The 18,510-nt window shown below is 45.6% G+C and overlaps 1 protein-coding gene across 1 annotated transcript in view; it reads left to right on the top strand.

Annotated features, from left to right (window-relative positions):
* si:ch211-186j3.6 (neural-cadherin) overlaps window positions 1-18,510 on the top strand; it is a 218,883-nt gene that overhangs the window by 194,486 nt on the left and 5,887 nt on the right. The window contains 3 exon segments of the mRNA XM_036963347.2: window positions 8,752-9,016; window positions 9,591-9,771; window positions 10,429-10,673. Of these exon segments, the coding sequence (XP_036819242.2) occupies window positions 8,752-9,016; window positions 9,591-9,771; window positions 10,429-10,673 (691 nt within the window).

Raw genomic sequence — 18,510 nt, 5'->3', positions numbered from 1 at the left:
CTCTATTTTTATATCTTCTCTTGACTCACCCTTTTGTCTTCATATCTCTATTTCTCCCGACCATGGGAGCTCATAATATGCTTTCATGGCCCCATAAAAATGTTCTCACCCCCCCCCCCTCCAACTGTGTGATTGAGGTTAATCATAACATTAGTGTCATCCACTATGTATACTGCTGTTTTTACAACATTTTCTCTCATCCCCTAACATTCTCCATCATCCACATATCTTTACTACAATGCCACAACGTGGGGAATGGATTCATCACAGGAACATAAATGTCAGGCGTTTTCCGTGTGCAGCCAGTGTGAAACGCACCAGTCCTGCAGACATCCTCCGGTATTAACCCACAACAGAAGTGCAACGTTGTAGTGCCGTGTGCTTTTATTCGGTCCACGTTAGCGCGTGTTTCTCTTGGCTGAATGTATGCTCAGCGTGCGGAGGCTTTCAGAAGGAGCGCGAGCTGCGCCCCCCACACTCCATGGACTCCTTGTTTTAGGAGGAATAGCTGCCTCACAGTGGCGTGCTTAGATTGCTGATTACAGCTTTTTGTTTTTCTCTCCGCTCTCCTCTCCTCAAATCGTCACTGATTAATTATCTTTATGCCATCAGACTGGCATGAGGACAGCGCTGAGATGTGCAGCTTGCTCTCTGGAGTGGCAGGTTAGAGATTTCATTAGTGCAGCTCACAGTGTGATTCGTGTGGCTGAAGCCTCACAGCGGTAGCCCTTATCTTTTTCATTCCCTCTGTCTTTTTTCTGGTCCTCCGTCCTGATGGAGCAGATGCCTCCTGGGGTTTCTTGGGAGAGAGGTGTCTCTGATCTGTAAGGGTACCCACTGGGCACACACTGGTGGAATCAAAATTGTTTCCGCGTCATTTCAATTAAATAACATTGAACTCATGTGGAATAGACATTGAATTGACGTCTGTGGCCAGTCGGTAGGCTAGCATTAATTTTCACTTCTAGCCCCGGTGAAGGCCAGCCAGACAATAGGGATGATAAATGCCATTTTAACATTGTTAACACCAGTAAAACAAAAGGGAGCAGAAGCCTTGAGCCTCCTGTCAATTAATACTTCTTGTCTGGTAGCCTGAATATAGCCTCGGGAGCATATTGTACCTGTCAGATGTCCTCTACTCTCTCCCTATGCCTTGATGCCTTCGATTATGAGAGATGCACTGGATCCCACGTGTATCCAACATCAGAAATGTTTCTGATTGTCTGATAGCTGTATGGTTTTCTCTCTCTCTCTGCCAACACCCTGTGTGTGAATGGGTAGGTAGCATGGATCAATGTACTGTATAATGAGGCAGCTACTTCATTCAGCCAGCTGGGGGTTATATAGAAGGCTTTTGAAAGTAATAAAGAGGCTGCTGATCTGGAAGGACGTAGAGATAATATACTGTACACAGAGATAATATACTGTACACGGGATAATATACTGTACACAGAGATAATATACTGTACACAGAGATAATATACTGTACACGGGATAATATACTGTACACAGAGATAATATACTGTACACAGAGATAATATACTGTACACAGGGATAATATACTGTACACGGGGATAATATACTGTACACAGAGATAATATACTGTACACGGGGAAAATGTACTGTACACAGAGATAATATACTGTACACAGAGATAATATACTGTACACGGGGATAATATACTGTACACAGAGATAATATACTGTACACGGGGATAATATACTGTACACAGAGATAATATACTGTACACGGGGATAATATACTGTACACAGAGATAATATACTGTACACAGAGATAATATACTGTACACGGGGAAAAGACAGAGGTTGCATAAGCGTTCACAAATACCTCAACCTTGTTCCCACCCAGTTATAAACCCTGGCTTCATCTTTCATTTCATCTTCACACTTTCATTCCACCTGAACCCTGGCCATAGTGGTTATTGGAAGTAGATTTTTGACTCTGTCTAAATGTATTCTTACTAATGCAGATTGGGGACAGAGCAGCGCTCGCTGGGTGCAGTAGAGGGAATTGGCAGCAACCCGAACCCCAGTCGCCACCTGAGAGAGAGAGCAGGAAACGGAGCACATTCCCATTCAGCTTTAATTGGGGGGGAACATGAGGTGCCTCGGCAGCACTCGCTTAGTCTGGTAAAAGTGCCATCCCACTGAGGTCTAAAGATAATTAATAGTTCATTAGGAAACCTTGAAATAAGCAATCTCTCACCAGGAAAACAACCTTGGACCCATCTTAGTGGAGCTCACTGCTTTTTCTCATGCATCTGAGCCAGCTGATGGGGTGGTGTATCAGGAGGTAAGCAGTTCACAGCTGTAGCCTTTTAGCTTGGGGGGGAAGTAGAGGTCGAGGTAAACGTCAGAAACTCTTCCCCCATCTCCTCTCTTTCTGCTCATCTCATACCACTGTTTACATCATCATCAGCGGTGGAATAAAATGGAGTGTTTGCAAATTATGCTCAGTGGGAGCCTCGCAGGATGTTTTTTAAATCGAAATGAAGGCTGCTTCTCACCATATCAATGGCCCGTAGACTAACACACGCCTCGCTTTGGATCTGCGTGCCTGGCTGCAAATAAACTGTTTGTCTTAAATGAATATTGCTCTCTGAAAGTCAAGTGGTTATCATTCGGGCCAGGCTGAAATGGAATTTGTTTTCTTTTCAAGATTTGAGGAAAGAGAAAGGCATGTTGTATAAAAAAAAATGAAAACTGTCAGGCTTCCTGGATTGTGGCTGAGATCAATTGAGCTTGTTGTTGTTGTGAAACAGAGTGGAGAGAGATCGAGAACGAGGGAGATAAGAACAAAGATAAGGATAGGCCAAAGAGGTAGAGGTAGAGGTAGAGGTAGAGGTGGAGGTGGAGGTACGGAGGGGTAGTGATGTAGAGAGAGAGAGATGTAGTGATGTAGAGAGAGAGAGAGATCAAATCAAATCAAATGTATTTATATAGCCCTTCGTACATCAGCTGATATCTCAAAGTGCTGTACAGAAACCCAGCCTAACACCCCAAACAGCAAGCAATGCAGGTGTAGAAGCACGGTGGCTAGGAAAAACTCCCTAGAAAGGCCAAAACCTAGGAAGAAACCTAGAGAGGAACCAGGCTATGTGGGGTGGCCAGTCCTCTTCTGGCTGTGCCGGGTGGAGATTATAACAGAACATGGCCAAGATGTTCAAATGTTCATAAATGACCAGCATGGTCCAATAATAATAAGGCAGAACAGTTGAAACTGGAGCAGCAGCACGGTCAGGTGGACTGGGGACAGCAAGGAGTCATCATGGCAGGTATTCCTGGGGCATGGTCCTAGGGCTCAGGTCCTCCGAGAGAGAGAAAGAAAGAGAGAATTAGAGAGAGCATATGTGGGATGGCCAGTCCTCTTCTGGCTGTGCCGGGTGGAGATTATAACAGAACATGGCCAAGATGTTCAAATGTTCATAAATGACCAGCATGGTCCAATAATAATAAGGCAGAACAGTTGAAACTGGAGCAGCAGCACAGTCAGGTGGACTGGGGACAGCAAGGAGTCATCATGTCAGGTATTCCTGGGGCATGGTCCTAGGGCTCAGGTCCTCCGAGAGAGAGAAAGAAAGAGAGAAGGAGAGAAGTAGAGAACGCACACTTAAATTCACACAGGACACCGAATAGGACAGGAGAAGTACTCCAAATATAACAAACTGACCCTAGCCCCCCGACACATAAACTACTGCAGCATAAATACTGGAGGCTGAGACAGGAGGGGTCAGGAGACACTGTGGCCCCATCCGAGGACACCCCCGGACAGGGCCAAACAGGAAGGATATAACCCCACCCACTTTGCCAAAGCACAGCCCCCACACCACTAGAGGGATATCTTCAACCACCAACTTACCATCCTGAGAGAAGGCTGAGTATAGCCCAGGGGGGGGCGCCAACCCAGACAGGATGACCACATCAGTGAATCAACCCACTCAGGTGACGCACCCCCTCCAGGGACGGCATGAGAGAGCCCCAGTAAGCCAGTGACTCAGCCCCTGTAATAGGGTTAAAGGCAGAGAATCCCAGTGGAAAGAGGGGAACCAGCCAGGCAGAGACAGCAAGGGCGGTTCGTTGCTCCAGAGCCTTTCTGTTCACCTTCCCACCCCTGGGCCAGACTACACTCAATCATATGACCCACTGAAGAGATGAGTCTTCAGTAGAGACTTAAAGGTTGAGACCGAGTTTGCACTAACTGAAGTTTATTTAGTGCTTTATCCGGATAGCCGGAAAGTAGAGCATTGCAGTAGTCTAACCTAGAAGTGACAAAAGCATGGATTAATTTTTCTGCATCATTTTTGGACAGAAAGTTTCTGATTTTTGCAATGTTACGTAGATGGGAAAAAGCTGTCCTTGAAATGGTCTTGATATGTTCTTCAAAAGAGAGATCAAGGGTCCAGAGTAACGCCGAGGTCCTTCACAGTTTTTTTTGAGACGACTGTACAACCATTAAGATTAATTGTCAGATTCAACAGAAGATCTCTTTGTTTCTTGGGACCTAGAACAAGCATCTCTGTTTTGTCTGAGTTTAAAAGTAGAAAGTTTGCAGCCATCCACTTCCTTATGTCTGAAACACATGCTTTTAGCAAGGGCAATTTTGGGGCTTCACCATGTTTCATTGAAATGTACAGCTGTGTGTCATCCGCATAGCAGTGAAAGTTAACATTATGTTTTCGAATAACATCCCCAAGAGGTAAAATATATAGTGAAAACAATAGTGTTCCTAAAACGGAACCTTGAGGAACACCGAAATTTACAGTTGATTTGTCAGAGGACAAACCATTCACAGAGACAAACTGATATCTTTCCGACAGATAAGATCTAAACCAGGCCAGAACTTGTCCGTGTAGACCAATTTGGGTTTCCAATCTCTCCAAAAGAATGTGGTGATCGATGGTATCAAAAGCAGCACTAAGGTCTAGGAGCACGAGGACAGATGCAGAGCCTAGGTCCGATGCCATTAAAATGTAATTTACCACCTTCACAAGTGCCGTCTCAGTGCTATGATGGGGTTTAAAACCAGACTGAAGCATTTCGTATACATTGTTTGTCTTCAGGAAGGCAGTGAGTTGTTGCGCAACAGCCTTTTCTAAAATTTTTGAGAGGAATGGAAGATTCGATATAGGCCGATAGTTTTTTATATTTTCTGGGTCAAGGTTTGGCTTTTTCAAGAGAGGCTTTATTACTGCCACTTTTAGTGAGTTTGGTACACATCCGGTGCATAGAGAGCCGTTTGTTATGTTCAACATAGGAGGGCCAAGCACAGGAAGCAGCTCTTTCAGTAGTTTAGTTGGAATGGGGTCCAGTATGCAGCTTGAAGGTTTAGAGGCCATGATTATTTTCATCATTGTGTCAAGAGATATAGTACTAAAACACTTGAGCATCTCTCTTGATCCTAGGTCCTGGCAGAGTTGTGCAGACTCAGGACAACTGAGCTTTGGAGGAATACGCAGATTTAAGGAGGAGTCCGTAATTTGCTTTCTAATAATCATAATCTTTTCCTCAAAGAAGTTCATGAATTTATCACTGCTAAAGTGAAAGTCATCCTCTCTTGGGGAATGCTGCTTTTTAGTTAGCTTTGCGACAGTATCAAAAAGGAATTTCGGATTGTTCTTATTTTCCTCAATTAATTTAGAAAAATAGGATGATCGAGCAGCAGTAAGGGCTCTTCGGTACTGCACAGTACTGTCTTTCCAAGCTAGTCGGAAGACTTCCAGTTTGGTGTGGCGCCATTTCCGTAGTGATGTAGAGAGAGAGAGAGAGAGAGGTAGTGATGTAGAGAGAGAGAGAGAGAGGGAGAGGTGGTGATGTGGTGAGAAAGAGAGAGAGAGAGAGAGAGAGAGAGAGAGAGATGTGTGGATGATAGAGAAAGGAAGTTCTTTGAAAATGTGAGCAGCCCAGAAAGGGATTGTATGTCATAGAGCCCAGATGACCCACCCTCTAGAGGAAAAGTTAAAAACAGAGTTGTTGAATAAATGGAGGCATATTGAATTCCCCAGGCCCTGATGTTTCTAATTACGGAGGCGGTATGTTTAATTCAGTTAGTGTGTGGCAGGGTCTTATCAGATCCAGCCCTCGGTGATTATACTGTTTCCTTGTGGTCCCAGAGTCACACAATCATCATCTTCCTGACATTTTCCTTGCCCTAATATCTCCGTCCTTTGTCTGCCTTCACATTGATGTCCACTTGCCTGTGTATCAGAAGAACTATGCTGGTTTGTTGAGTGGATTGTCCAACTGCTATTGGCTTTGTTTACCGCATATATACTACATCTTAACTTTCTGAGTCTTGAATAGTTTTCTTTTGGGGTGGGGGGGGGTCTGATGTAGTCTGATGTCAATAACCCTGATACCCTCTCCTCTCCCACTCTCCTCCAGATCTACCAGGACATACTGTCTGTCTCCTATAACTCTCTCCTCTCCTCCAGATCTACCAGGACCTACTGTCTGTCTCCTATAACTCTCTCCTCTCCTCCAGATCTACCAGGACCTACTGTCTGTCTCCTTTAACTCTCTCCTCTCCTCCAGATCTACCAGGACCTACTGTCTGTCTCCTATAACTCTCTCCTCTCCTCCAGATCTACCAGGACCTACTGTCTGTCTCCTATAACTATCTCCTCTCCTCCAGATCTACCAGGACCTACTGTCTGTCTCCTATAACTCTCTCCTCTCCTCCAGATCTACCAGGACCTACTGCCTGTCTCCTTTAACTCTTTCCTCTCCTCCAGATCTACCAGGACCTACTGTCTGTCTCCTATAACTCTCTCCTCTCCTCCAGATCTAGAAGGACCTACTGTCTGTCTCCTATAATTCTCTCCTCTCCTCCAGATCTACCAGGACCTACTGTCTGTCTCCTATAACTCTCTCCTCTCCTCCAGATCTACCAGGACCTACTGTCTGTCTCCTATAACTCTCTCCTCTCCTCCAGATCTACCAGGACCTACTGTCTGTCTCCTATAACTCTCTCATCTCCTCCAGATCTACCAGGACCTACTGTCTGTCTCCTTTAACTCTCTCCTCTCCTCCAGATCTACCAGGACCTACTGTCTGTCTCCTATAACTCTCTCCTCTCCTCCAGATCTACCAGGACCTACTGTCTTTCTCCTATAACTATCTCCTCTCCTCCAGATCTACCAGGACCTACTGTCTGTCTCCTATAACTCTCTCCTCTCCTCCAGATCTACCAGGACCCACTGTCTGTCTCCTATAACTCTCTCCTCTCCTCCAGATCTACCAGGACCTACTGTCTGTCTCCTATAACTATCTCCTCTCCTCCAGATCTACCAGGACCTACTGTCTGTCTCCTATAACTCCCTCCTCTCCTCCAGATCTACCAGGACCTACTGTCTGTCTCCTTTAACGCTGTCCTCTCCTCCAGATCTACCAGGACCTACTGTCTGTCTCCTATAACTCTCTCCTCTCCTCCAGATCTACCAGGACCTACTGTCTGTCTCCTATAACTATCTCCTCTCCTCCAGATCTACCAGGACCTACTGTCTGTCTCCTATAACTCTCTCCTCTCCTCCAGATCTACCAGGACCTACTGTCTGTCTCCTTTAACTCTCTCCTCTCCTCCAGATCTAGAAGGACCTACTGTCTGTCTCCTATAACTCTCTCCTCTCCTCCAGATCTACCAGGACCTACTGTCTTTCTCCTATAACTCTCTCCTCTCCTCCAGATCTACCAGGACCTACTGTCTGTCTCCTATAACTCTCTCCTCTCCTCCAGATATACCAGGACATACTGTCTGTCTCCTATAACTCTCTCCTCTCCTCCAGATCTACCAGGACCTACTGTCTGTCTCCTATAACTATCTCCTCTCCTCCAGATCTACCAGGACCTACTGTCTGTCTCCTATAACTCTCTCCTCTCCTCCAGATCTACCAGGACCTACTGTCTGTCTCCTATAACTATCTCCTCTCCTCCAGATCTACCAGGACCTACTGTCTGTCTCCTATAACTCCCTCCTCTCCTCCAGATCTACCAGGACCTACTGTCTGTCTCCTTTAACGCTGTCCTCTCCTCCAGATCTACCAGGACCTACTGTCTGTCTCCTATAACTCTCTCCTCTCCTCCAGATCTACCAGGACCTACTATCTGTCTCCTTTAACTCTCTCCTCTCCTCCAGATCTACCAGGACCTACTGTCTGTCTCCTATAACTCTCTCCTCTCCTCCAGATCTACCAGGACCTACTGTCTGTCTCCTATAACTATCTCCTCTCCTCCAGATCTACCAGGACCTACTGTCTGTCTCCTATAACTCTCTCCTCTCCTCCAGATCTACCAGGACCTACTGTCTGTCTCCTTTAACTCTCTCCTCTCCTCCAGATCTAGAAGGACCTACTGTCTGTCTCCTATAACTCTCTCCTCTCCTCCAGATCTACCAGGACCTACTGTCTTTCTCCTATAACTCTCTCCTCTCCTCCAGATCTACCAGGACCTACTGTCTGTCTCCTATAACTATCTCCTCTCCTCCAGATCTACCAGGACATACTGCCTGTCTCCTATAACTCTCTCCTCTCCTCCAGATCTACCAGGACCTACTGTCTGTCTCCTATAACTGCCTCCTCTCCTCCAGATCTACCAGGACCTATTGTCTGTCTTCTATAACTGTCTCCCCTCCTCCAGATCTACCAGGACCTACTGTCTGTCTCCTATAACTATCTCCTCTCCTCCAGATCTACCAGGACCTACTGTCTGTCTCCTATAACGCTCTCCTCTCCTCCAGATCTACCAGGGCCTACTGGCTGTCTTCTATAACCTAGGAGATGGAGACTACAACCTGACACTGCCCTCCTATCGCCTTGACAATGGCGAGTGGCACGAGGTCTACCTGGATCGCCACGACAATGAGTTGACCCTGCGTCTGGACGGGGGTGGGGGCAGACGGGAGACCAGTGCAGCTCCAAGCCGGAGCCGAGAGATCATCATTGACCCTGCAGTGGTGATGCTGGGAAACGCCTTCCCCTCAGGCTCCAACAAGAGCTTCCAGGGTGAGAAGACTGCAGGGAATGGGGCATGATGGGAAAGGCTGGGTGTGCGAGGCAGACAGTTAGTGACAGTTTGAGAACATAACCTTCCAATAAGGTGCAGCCAGAGTTAGGGGCTTTATCAATTCATAATCCTCTTTTGAGTGAGATGACAAAGTATTTTATTGCCGATTTCTAAATTATTCATATGACTGGTGAATTAATAATTCACACAGATGCATCTTTAGAGTTAGGGGATGATGGCTGCCCTAGGGGAGGTTAGTATGAGATAGATAAAGTGTGACGCGGCTATGAGAGTATGCAGTGCAGTGCTCTGCAGTGCTGTGGAAATGGCATGTGGCGTGCAGGGGGAAAGACAATATAATGTGCAAATACAAGGGTGGTCAGGCAGCTTTGCCTCAGGCAGAAACAGACCGTGTGCGTGTTTATTAAATGGACTTTAAAAGCCCTGAAAGACTAGTGTTGTAAGCGTGTCAGAGCATGGCAAAGAAAGTAAGTGGTGTGTGTTTGTGTGTCAGAGCATGTCCTTGTGTGCGTGTGTGCTTGATTGTCACACTGTCCTCTCCTCTCTCTCAAGGTTGCATTCGGGACCTGAGGCTGAACGGTCGATACGTGCCTCTGGATGGCCAGTCCAGAGACGGGGTCTCCTTGGTCAGTTCCCAGGGGCTCTCCTTGGGCTGCTCCTCCGACTCCTGCAAGAGGAACCAATGTAGCCCCCCCTTCACCTGCGTTGACCTCTGGAGAGTCCATGAGTGCAGGTACACGTGATCGAACACAATTATCAAATCTCTCTCTATGTCATACAAACACACCGAGGCCCTCGCTGTCTTCTTCAAGGACTACAGCGTCAGAAGCCAGTGCCTCATCCTCTCGCAGCCTTTAATCTTAGACAAACTTCCCCTCATCCCCCCCATCAGTCAAACCAGGCCCTTTTGATACACCTCAGTCCTGCAGGGCTGGCTGTAAACATGCCTGAGTCAAATGTTGCCAGGCAGTGTGTGGGCAGCTATTCAACCCAGGCCCCCTGGTCTAGCTCCTCTCTCTGATTCTGGTAATGGTGGTGCAGTCCCTGGGATATAATGTTCATCCTCGCTGCTGTTCGTCAGCCTGGTTTAATGCTCTGTGTGAGTCCTACTGGTTTCACATCATACGTGTGTATGCCGATGTGTGTCTCTTTGTCTGTGCGTAACCTGTGGGTGGAAAATGGGGGAGAGTCTAAGTCAGGAGTAACTATTTAATTGAGATGCATTTGTTTCGATCAATACACTGTATTATCCGCTATCCTCTGAGTACAGTGGAGGACCAAAATAGAATCGGGGAATCAGAAAGGAGAGATCTAACCTCTGTTTTTATCGCTCTCTTTTAACCACATGTTCTAATGTCTCCTCTTGCTCCTCCTTCCATCTTTTTTTTAGGTGCCCCCCTGGCCACATGGTGAAGCTGAATGGTACGGGGAAGTTCTGCATCTACACCCTGTGTGCCAGTCGGCCGTGCCAACGGGGCACCTGCCTGGCACAGTCGCCCTCCAAGTTCACGTGCCACTGCCCCGAGGGCTACCGGGGGCGCCACTGCGAGGTGGCGCTGGCCATCTACCGAGACGACGTGGGACTGAGCTTCAGCTCCCTGTTCGCCATTTGCATCTGCTTCATGGCTCTGCTAGGTAGCTATACCAAATACTGCCTGCTCTGGCGCTGCTAGGTAGCTATACCAACTGCTGCCTGCTCTGGCACTGCTAGGTAGCTATACCAACTACTGCCTGCTCTGGCGCTGCTAGGTAGCTATACCAAATACTGCCTGCTCTGGCGCTGCTAGGTAGCTATACCAAATACTGCCTGCTCTGGCGCTGCTAGGTAGCGATACCAACTGCTGCCTGATCCGGCTCTGGTAATCGACCGCCCGCCTGCCTGCCACCTGTCTGTCTGTCTGTCTGTCTGCCACCCGCCTGTCCGTCTGTCTCTTTCTCTCTGTCTGTCTGCCTGTCTGTGTCATCTCCATGGTAACACTCAACATCAAATCCTCTCTCTTGACTCTTCTCCTCTTCCCATTCAACCTCTTGTCGTGTCCAATGTTAATTTGAAATGACACAATGACAAGGTTCCAGTTTAACAAAGTTTACAATACCGTATAAACACCATCAAAGGTCACCATTACACTCAAGGCCAGGTCCATCAACCAACCGACTTCATGCGCACTCTTGACTGAGTGATAGCCCCGTAATAACAGAAAATGAGGATACTTAAAACATGAACTTAACAATCTCCACTTTTCTTTAAAGACAAATAAAACATCAACAACATAATTCAATTTCCAAGTATTATTCAAGATCCCCATTACAAATGTGTTGTGTGACCAGTTTTTATTTGTATTACTCAAGCTGCCACTTTCCATTACTGAGAGCCTGTAGGAGCACAAGACCCGATGCTCCTTTTTTAGTCAGACAGTCAGCAAGCTGTTCCTTTGTGGTCGACCACAGAATCCACTGGATTCTCTGTGCTTGAATAAGTTCCTTGATGCTGCTAATCTCCAGACGAAGTCTTTTCTCTGTGACAGACTTGGTTGACTTCACAACATCAACTAATGAGTAGTTGTCAGTGACACAAACTACAGGTGGAATGTGCCGTTTTGTCTCACCAGTGGTGAGCTCTGAGAACAGAGTTGCAAGAAAGATAGCATTGTCAATTCCATCCGCAAGAGTAAGTGTTTCTCCAGCAAGTGTGCTTCGGACAATCCTTTTTGACTGCCAACAGATAGGTGAGAATCTTCCTCCTTCACCCATTAACACGATTAGACCTCCACCTTGTGTGCCTCCATCTGTAAGGTTCCCTAGCGAAGCATCACTGAAGACAACTAGTTTCAAAGAGTCATATTTTCCAACATGCTGAAACTTTAAAGTCACTTGTGATTTCAGTTTACGAACAACTTTGTTCGCCTCATGAATGGTTTGTACAGTCGTGTGTTTTGTGTTGGATGCCAAGTTGCAAAAATCAAACATTACATCAGGTCTACTCTGTCTAGCAACCCATAAAATGTGTCCTATCTTCGACCTCAATTGATCAGCTTCAATTCCACAGAGGGGAATTCCTTTGTACGGCTCTTGAAGAATCCACATGAATGGGTTGTAGATTCTAGATATAGCTCTCCTGTTGCATCAGTATTGTTCCACCAACTGTAATACACTTTGCAGTCTTGATCAAGCCAATAGAAGACTGCAGGATCAACTTGTGACATTTTTCCACCTGTATTCAGCATTGTTGCCTTGACTTTGTTGTACCAGTAGAGTGATGCATCTGCCAGTCCATACACACACTTTTTTAGTTTCCACAGTGTTCCTTCGCTTTTAGCTTTGTGCGGAGGTCGGATGTGAATGTCCCTTGACAGCTCTGTTCCCTGCAAAAATGCAGATTTGATGTCTATGGAATTAAGTCTCCATTTTTTTCTGGCAGATCACTGACGTCAGCAATCTGAGTGACTCTGAGGCGCATGTTGGTAAGTCTTTTGGGAGTTCTTTAGCAGCCAGCTCCTCAAAACCTCTAGCCACTAGACGTGCTTTAGGCACTATTCCAGTTAAGGATTCTTTAAGGGTACACACCCACCTTGTTGAGACACATTTTTGGCCAATGTCTTTGACTTCCTCAAACACTCCAGTTTTTCTCCAATTACTGAGCTCATCTGGCTTAGCGGAGTCAAATGACACGTCCTTTGTTTCAAGTACATCATCATTTTGAATGTCATTCTGTTTTTCTCGATTTTCCATTGTTTCAATTCTGAGATTATCTACAAGTGACAGATCAGCTGACCCTGTTGTACCAGAATGTGTAGCTGGTTCAGAGTACTGCAAGTTGGACCAGTTCTGGTGTTTTCCTTTGGCTTTTCCTGCTCGTCCAATGGCGGTTGCTGTATGTGGAATACCATGTATTTAACAGTTTGTCCAGTTTTCAGATTGGAACAACCATGTTCTCTTAACACATGTGGCTGTTGAATATGCCTCCTAGGCACCGTCTTTCTCTTCTTTAAGAAATACAGAATCCAGTGCTCTTATCAAAGTTCCCATACCATCATCCATGTTCAAATCCTCAATGGCTATTTCCAGTGCTGTGTCTCTCGCTCTTCCCTCCAGCGATAATACCACCACAAGTGCTTGCTTTTTCGCGTCCAGATTAGTAACGCGTGACCAGATTCCAAGTTCATTTTTCCAACTTTCGTACGACCTCTTCTCGTCGAAGCGAGGTGTCACATTGTAGTTATTAACCATCCTCTGCTACCAATGTTAAATCAAAATGACACCACGACAAGGTTCCAGTTTAACAAAGTTTACTAAACCGTATGAACACCATCAAAGGTCACCATTACACTCAAGGCCAGGTCCATCAACCAACCGACTTCATGCGCACTCTTGAATGAGTGATAGCCCCGTAATAACAGAAATATTGGGATACTTAACATCCATCTCCCCTATCGGTCTGTCAGCTGAGGTAGAGCACTGTGCTGTAAGTCCTTTGACAGGTCTAGTAGAAATTGTGTGGGCAGCGTATGGGCCGTGCTACGATAGCAAGGTCCAGCTTATACTCTAGTTATAACAGGCTGTGAAAATGAGTCCCTTTGACCTTTGACCAGTACTCAGTAGTCCACCTTGATGCATGCCTTTTGGTCAATCTAGTGTCAGCCAGTCAAAGTCAGTCACTAGATCAGGTGTTAATGTGCTGGCTGTCTCCGACTGTCCTGTCCTCTATCTTCATCGGGCGTTCAACTTCTAGCCGTCGCTCAATTTTAATTTCCCCTCTCAGACCTTTGCTTAATTTTAAAGGCAACATGACCTTGATCATCCACAGCCACTGTTGCTTTTTACGTGTTAATTACTTGATTTGTAGGCGCACAATGTGCTGTTTACCGAAGCCCAAAGAAATTGAGATCAATGCACCAAGGCTTTGGATAGAATTTCAATCGGCCAAGCATTCCACTCACAGCAACTTAAGTATCGAGAGAGAGGTTTTCTTCCCAGCTGCATTCAATCCAGTTTGTTTGGAGTGAATCCAAGCAGTTGAATAACTGGGAGTGTAAAGGGCTCTGGCTCTCTTGACATTAAGCCGAACAAAAGCATCTCATTCTGAAGCTTCCTTTTCTTAACAGTTAATAGGTTTATGGCATGATGCGAACGCTATACGCCTCCACCTCTTCACCCACTCCAATTCCTCCTCTCACCCACCTCTCTCCTCCGCTGGATGCTGAAGGAACCTCCCCACTGTCTCACACGCTCTCAGCTAGCTACAGCTGTAAAGGAAATAGCAGGAGGCCTGCTCTCCTTGTCCGAAAAATAGATCTCAGTGAAGCTTGCCAGAACTGTATTGGAGAGGGACAAATTGCATCCGTGAAAATTACCCAATGTTCAGTTTTGCTGTCGTAGACTAAACGCAAAGTGATTTTAGTTGGGAATAAGCTGTGCCTTTTGACTGCAGTAGGTGTTCCTTTGTAGGAGGGTGGTGCTACAGGCTCAGTTAAAGTGTCCAGCTTTTAAGTCTTGCTTGTTAGACCAATGATCGATCTATAAATGAAGATGAGTGCGTAGCCCTAAATGATCTGTTTAGGTCCATAGACCCACAGAGATAATATCTGGTGTAGTGCACCGGGTGTTGTGCTGCCAAGGTGCCTTATCTTGAGGGGCAGAGAGGACATCGCTCCAAGATACCTTCGATATTTGTGATATTCCCCAAATGCCAATAGGCAATAATGCCTAGTTTTTTGCAGACTTGCAGCCTCTCCTCTGGCTATGTGTGTTTGTATGTCTCAGTATGCCCCTTAGCCATGCAGCGGGCTCTAACCTATGACTACAGGATGCTCTGGCTTTTACACCACTGTGCCAGAGGGCTCGTCATGGGCACTATCAACGAATACAGTAGAATGACGTCATCAACTGTATGAATATGGCCCGTTAGTCTGCAGATGTTTCAAGGTTGTCCAGTGACCTCAATGACAAGAGACAACTGCAAAAGGCACAGAGTCCACAATGTACAGAAGTAGGAATTTGCAGATAGAACGAGCTACATGGTGGAATGTACAGAATGAATCCCTGTTTGACTCCATAGTAGTGGTACCTGATTGGGTACCAGGCTGTGGTTGCCAGCCTATCCTCTCCGTCCGTGAGAAGAGTCTAGCTACCCATGGACTGCTTGGGCCATGTGATGCCAGGCTGTTTTTTTGGGGGATTGTGTGTCTGTGAAAACTCTCAGGGTTGCTGATGTGGAAGTGAACTGGCGAGCAGTGCCTCGCAGCCTCCTCTCCTCGCGGCCGGGGCTCCTTATAATAACACAGTGAGTCAGAACTCTGAGTGAACCTGCCACTGGGTCTGACAGAGAGGGAGACATGGAGAGGCCTCACACACATCCTATTAATGGTTTTTAAACCAAATTGCACCTCAAATCACTGCACCAGAAACGCAATGGGCAGGGCAATCCACGCAATACAGCGCATGCAGCGTCTTATCTGATGCCGAGGTTGATGTTACTTCTCAATACAGTTTCTTACATGAAATCGTATGGCAAGTCACATCACCAACTGCTGCCTGAATCACTTTTCTTAACAGTTTTGTGAGTGTATTTTACTCAGCGGACGAATAGAGGGACGCTATTCCATGTACTTTCGAATTGACTAGTGAATTACAGGCATCCTTTTGTCACTATGTAAAGCCCTGTGCCATAAGATATTTGAATCATATTTAAACACTATTCTCAAAACTCTCTTCATAGTTTGTTTTCCATACTCCTATCCTCGCCGTTCTCTCTCACTTCCGTTGTTCTGATTCAACCGTTGTTCTTAAGGTTTCTTTGTCTTTCACCAGTAATATTTACGTTGTGTCTTCTTCCTACTTTGTTACTGACCTGCTTGTTGATTGAGGTCTGCATATCCTACGTTGTTTGTTCTATAATTCACAGTAAACCTGTTACTGACTAAATGTAACACGTATTGATCTCTAACAAGATACAAACTCCATTATCCATCATTAAGCTATATGGCTACAGAGAGAATGTTTTGGTTGCTAACTACACTGGTACTGAGTGTTGTCTACCAGCTGTGTGGGTAACAACAGGTTCTAAAAGACTGTACAACTGGCAGGTGAGGCTACAGACTAAACATTCATGGTGAAAGGAATGGTACAGCTTAGTTCTCCACTGTTTCAAGGTGTTGAGGGATAATTCTGGATCACTGACGTCCGCCAAATACACACACACACACACACACACACACACACACACACACACACACACACACACACACACACACACACACACACACACACACACACACACACACACACACACACACACACACACACACACACACACACACACGCACGCACGCACACTGGGAAGTCAGACTGTTCAGTGTGTGTGTATGTATTCTCAGTGTGTGTGTATGTATTCACGTGTGTGTGTGTGCTTTTGTGTGTGTGTGTGTGCGCGCGCAGACGCTGCCTAATCCCTTCTGTCCTGCACACGGTTCCAGATTAGTTTAGCTTTTCATCCTGAGTCTGAGTCTGTTGTGAGGTGGGGTTGAAAAAGTAGTCTCAGTCAGAGAGAGGAATACAACTCTATAAGATATCCCTCTTTTATGTCTCCTCTTTATTGTCCTGCCTGTATCCGGATTAGTTTCCACGGTGACAGGCACAAATGCCACAGCTGTTGGACGGCGATGTTGGCTGGAGCCTTTTTGAAGGTGTCTCTGGACCTGTTGCTATTCACAGTATGGTCTCTTACAGACAAAAGTGTGTTATCCAGAACCTTGAAGGGTATTTGGCTGTCCCCACAGGAGAACCCTTTGAAGAACCCATTTGGGTTCCATGTAGAACCCGTTCCACCAAGTGTTCTACATGGAGCTCAGAAGGGTTGTACTTTGGGGGAGAAAAAACCCAGTTTTTAAGAGTCAACACGTTGGGTTTGGAGCCTCAGCTGGCTCTTTGCTAGGGATGGAATGAGGGTTATATGGCAAACCATTTAGCCAGTGAGTGATAACCTGGAACCAATAGAAGTATGAGATGAGCAAAAAGTGGAGCAGAGAAAGAGTCAATGAGAGAGGACAGAAATACAGTGAGAGATAATGACAGAGAGAGAGAGAGAGTCAATGAGAGAGAACATAAATACAGTGAGAGAGAATGACAGAGAGAGAGAGGACAGAAATACAGTGAGAGAGAATGACAGAGAGAGAGAGTCAATGAGAGAGGACAGAAATACAGTGAGAGAGAATGACATAGAAAGAGTCAATGAGAGAGGACAGAAATACAGTGAGAGAGAATGACATAGAAAGTCAATGAGATAGGACAGAAATACAGTGAGAGAGAATGCCATAGAAAGAGTCAATGAGAGAGGACAGAAATACAGTAAGAGTGAATGACACAGAGAGAGAGAGAGAGTCAATGAGAGAGGACAGAAATACAGTGAGAGAAAATGACATAGAAAGAGTCAATGAGAGAGGACAGAAATACAGTGAGAGAAAATGACATAGAAATACAGTGAGAGAGAATGCCATAGAAAGAGTCAATGAGAGAGGACAGAAATACAGTAAGAGTGAATGACACAGAGAGAGAGAGAGTCAATGAGAGAGGACAGAAATACAGTGAGAGAAAATGACATAGAAAGAGTCAATGAGAGAGGACAGAAATACAGTGAGAGAGAATGACAGAGAAAGGAGGGATGGCAGGGAGGGAGAGGTACACAGACACCGAAAGACAGCAAAAGGGATTAGGGGTACAAGGGAGAGAATGAGAGAAAGGAAGAGAGAAATGGAAAGACACAGACACTTAGTAATAGAATGAGGAATGGACGGAGCGAGAGCAGGCTTTGCTAGGCCCGCTGCAGCAAACAGTATTACACTTTTGATGGCCTTGAGCCTGCTCATTATTGGCTAAGATTGATTTATTTAGAGATTCTCATCTCGCCATGTTCTCACAATGGTGTAACAGAGGAGAGAGGGAAAACAGGCTTTTCTTCCTTTATCCACGTTCATATGGGTCTGAGCTAAGAAAAGTCCACAGTATATACTGTCCTCATGCATTACTGTATACAGAATCGAGCTATCGTTACACAATAGGCATTAGTGCTGAAATCCGAAATGTAACTGTTTCAGTATTTTGCCATGCGGTATGCAAAACAGTATGCTTTGCTCCTGGTGGAATTATACACTTGTCTTATAAATCGGTATTTCCTGACTAGTAAAATTGCAACTTTTTTTCCACTCAAACAGTCCCCAAGTGGTGAAGAAAAACAAACAAATTCTTCAGTGAGATTATTATTATTTTTATTTTTTACTCCAAATGAATGCATCACAGGACTCAGCATGATGCACATGCCAGTTACAGTGTCTCTATGATTTTTTTTTTTAAATGAGTGTGGTACAGACAGAATCAATCACCTTGAGTGATATTCCATAACCTGGTATAGATGGTGGTGTGTGTTAGACAACATGCATCCCAGTGTCTATCTTAGGGTTACAGAGAAGCTTGTGTGAGG

Source organism: Oncorhynchus mykiss, chromosome 26 (genome assembly GCF_057628025.1).
Source record: "Oncorhynchus mykiss isolate SJ-2025 chromosome 26, ASM5762802v1, whole genome shotgun sequence".
Taxonomy (NCBI): Eukaryota; Metazoa; Chordata; class Actinopteri; order Salmoniformes; family Salmonidae; genus Oncorhynchus; species Oncorhynchus mykiss.
Note: the sequence above shows the minus strand (reverse complement) of the source record. Positions and strands in the feature narration are given on the sequence as shown.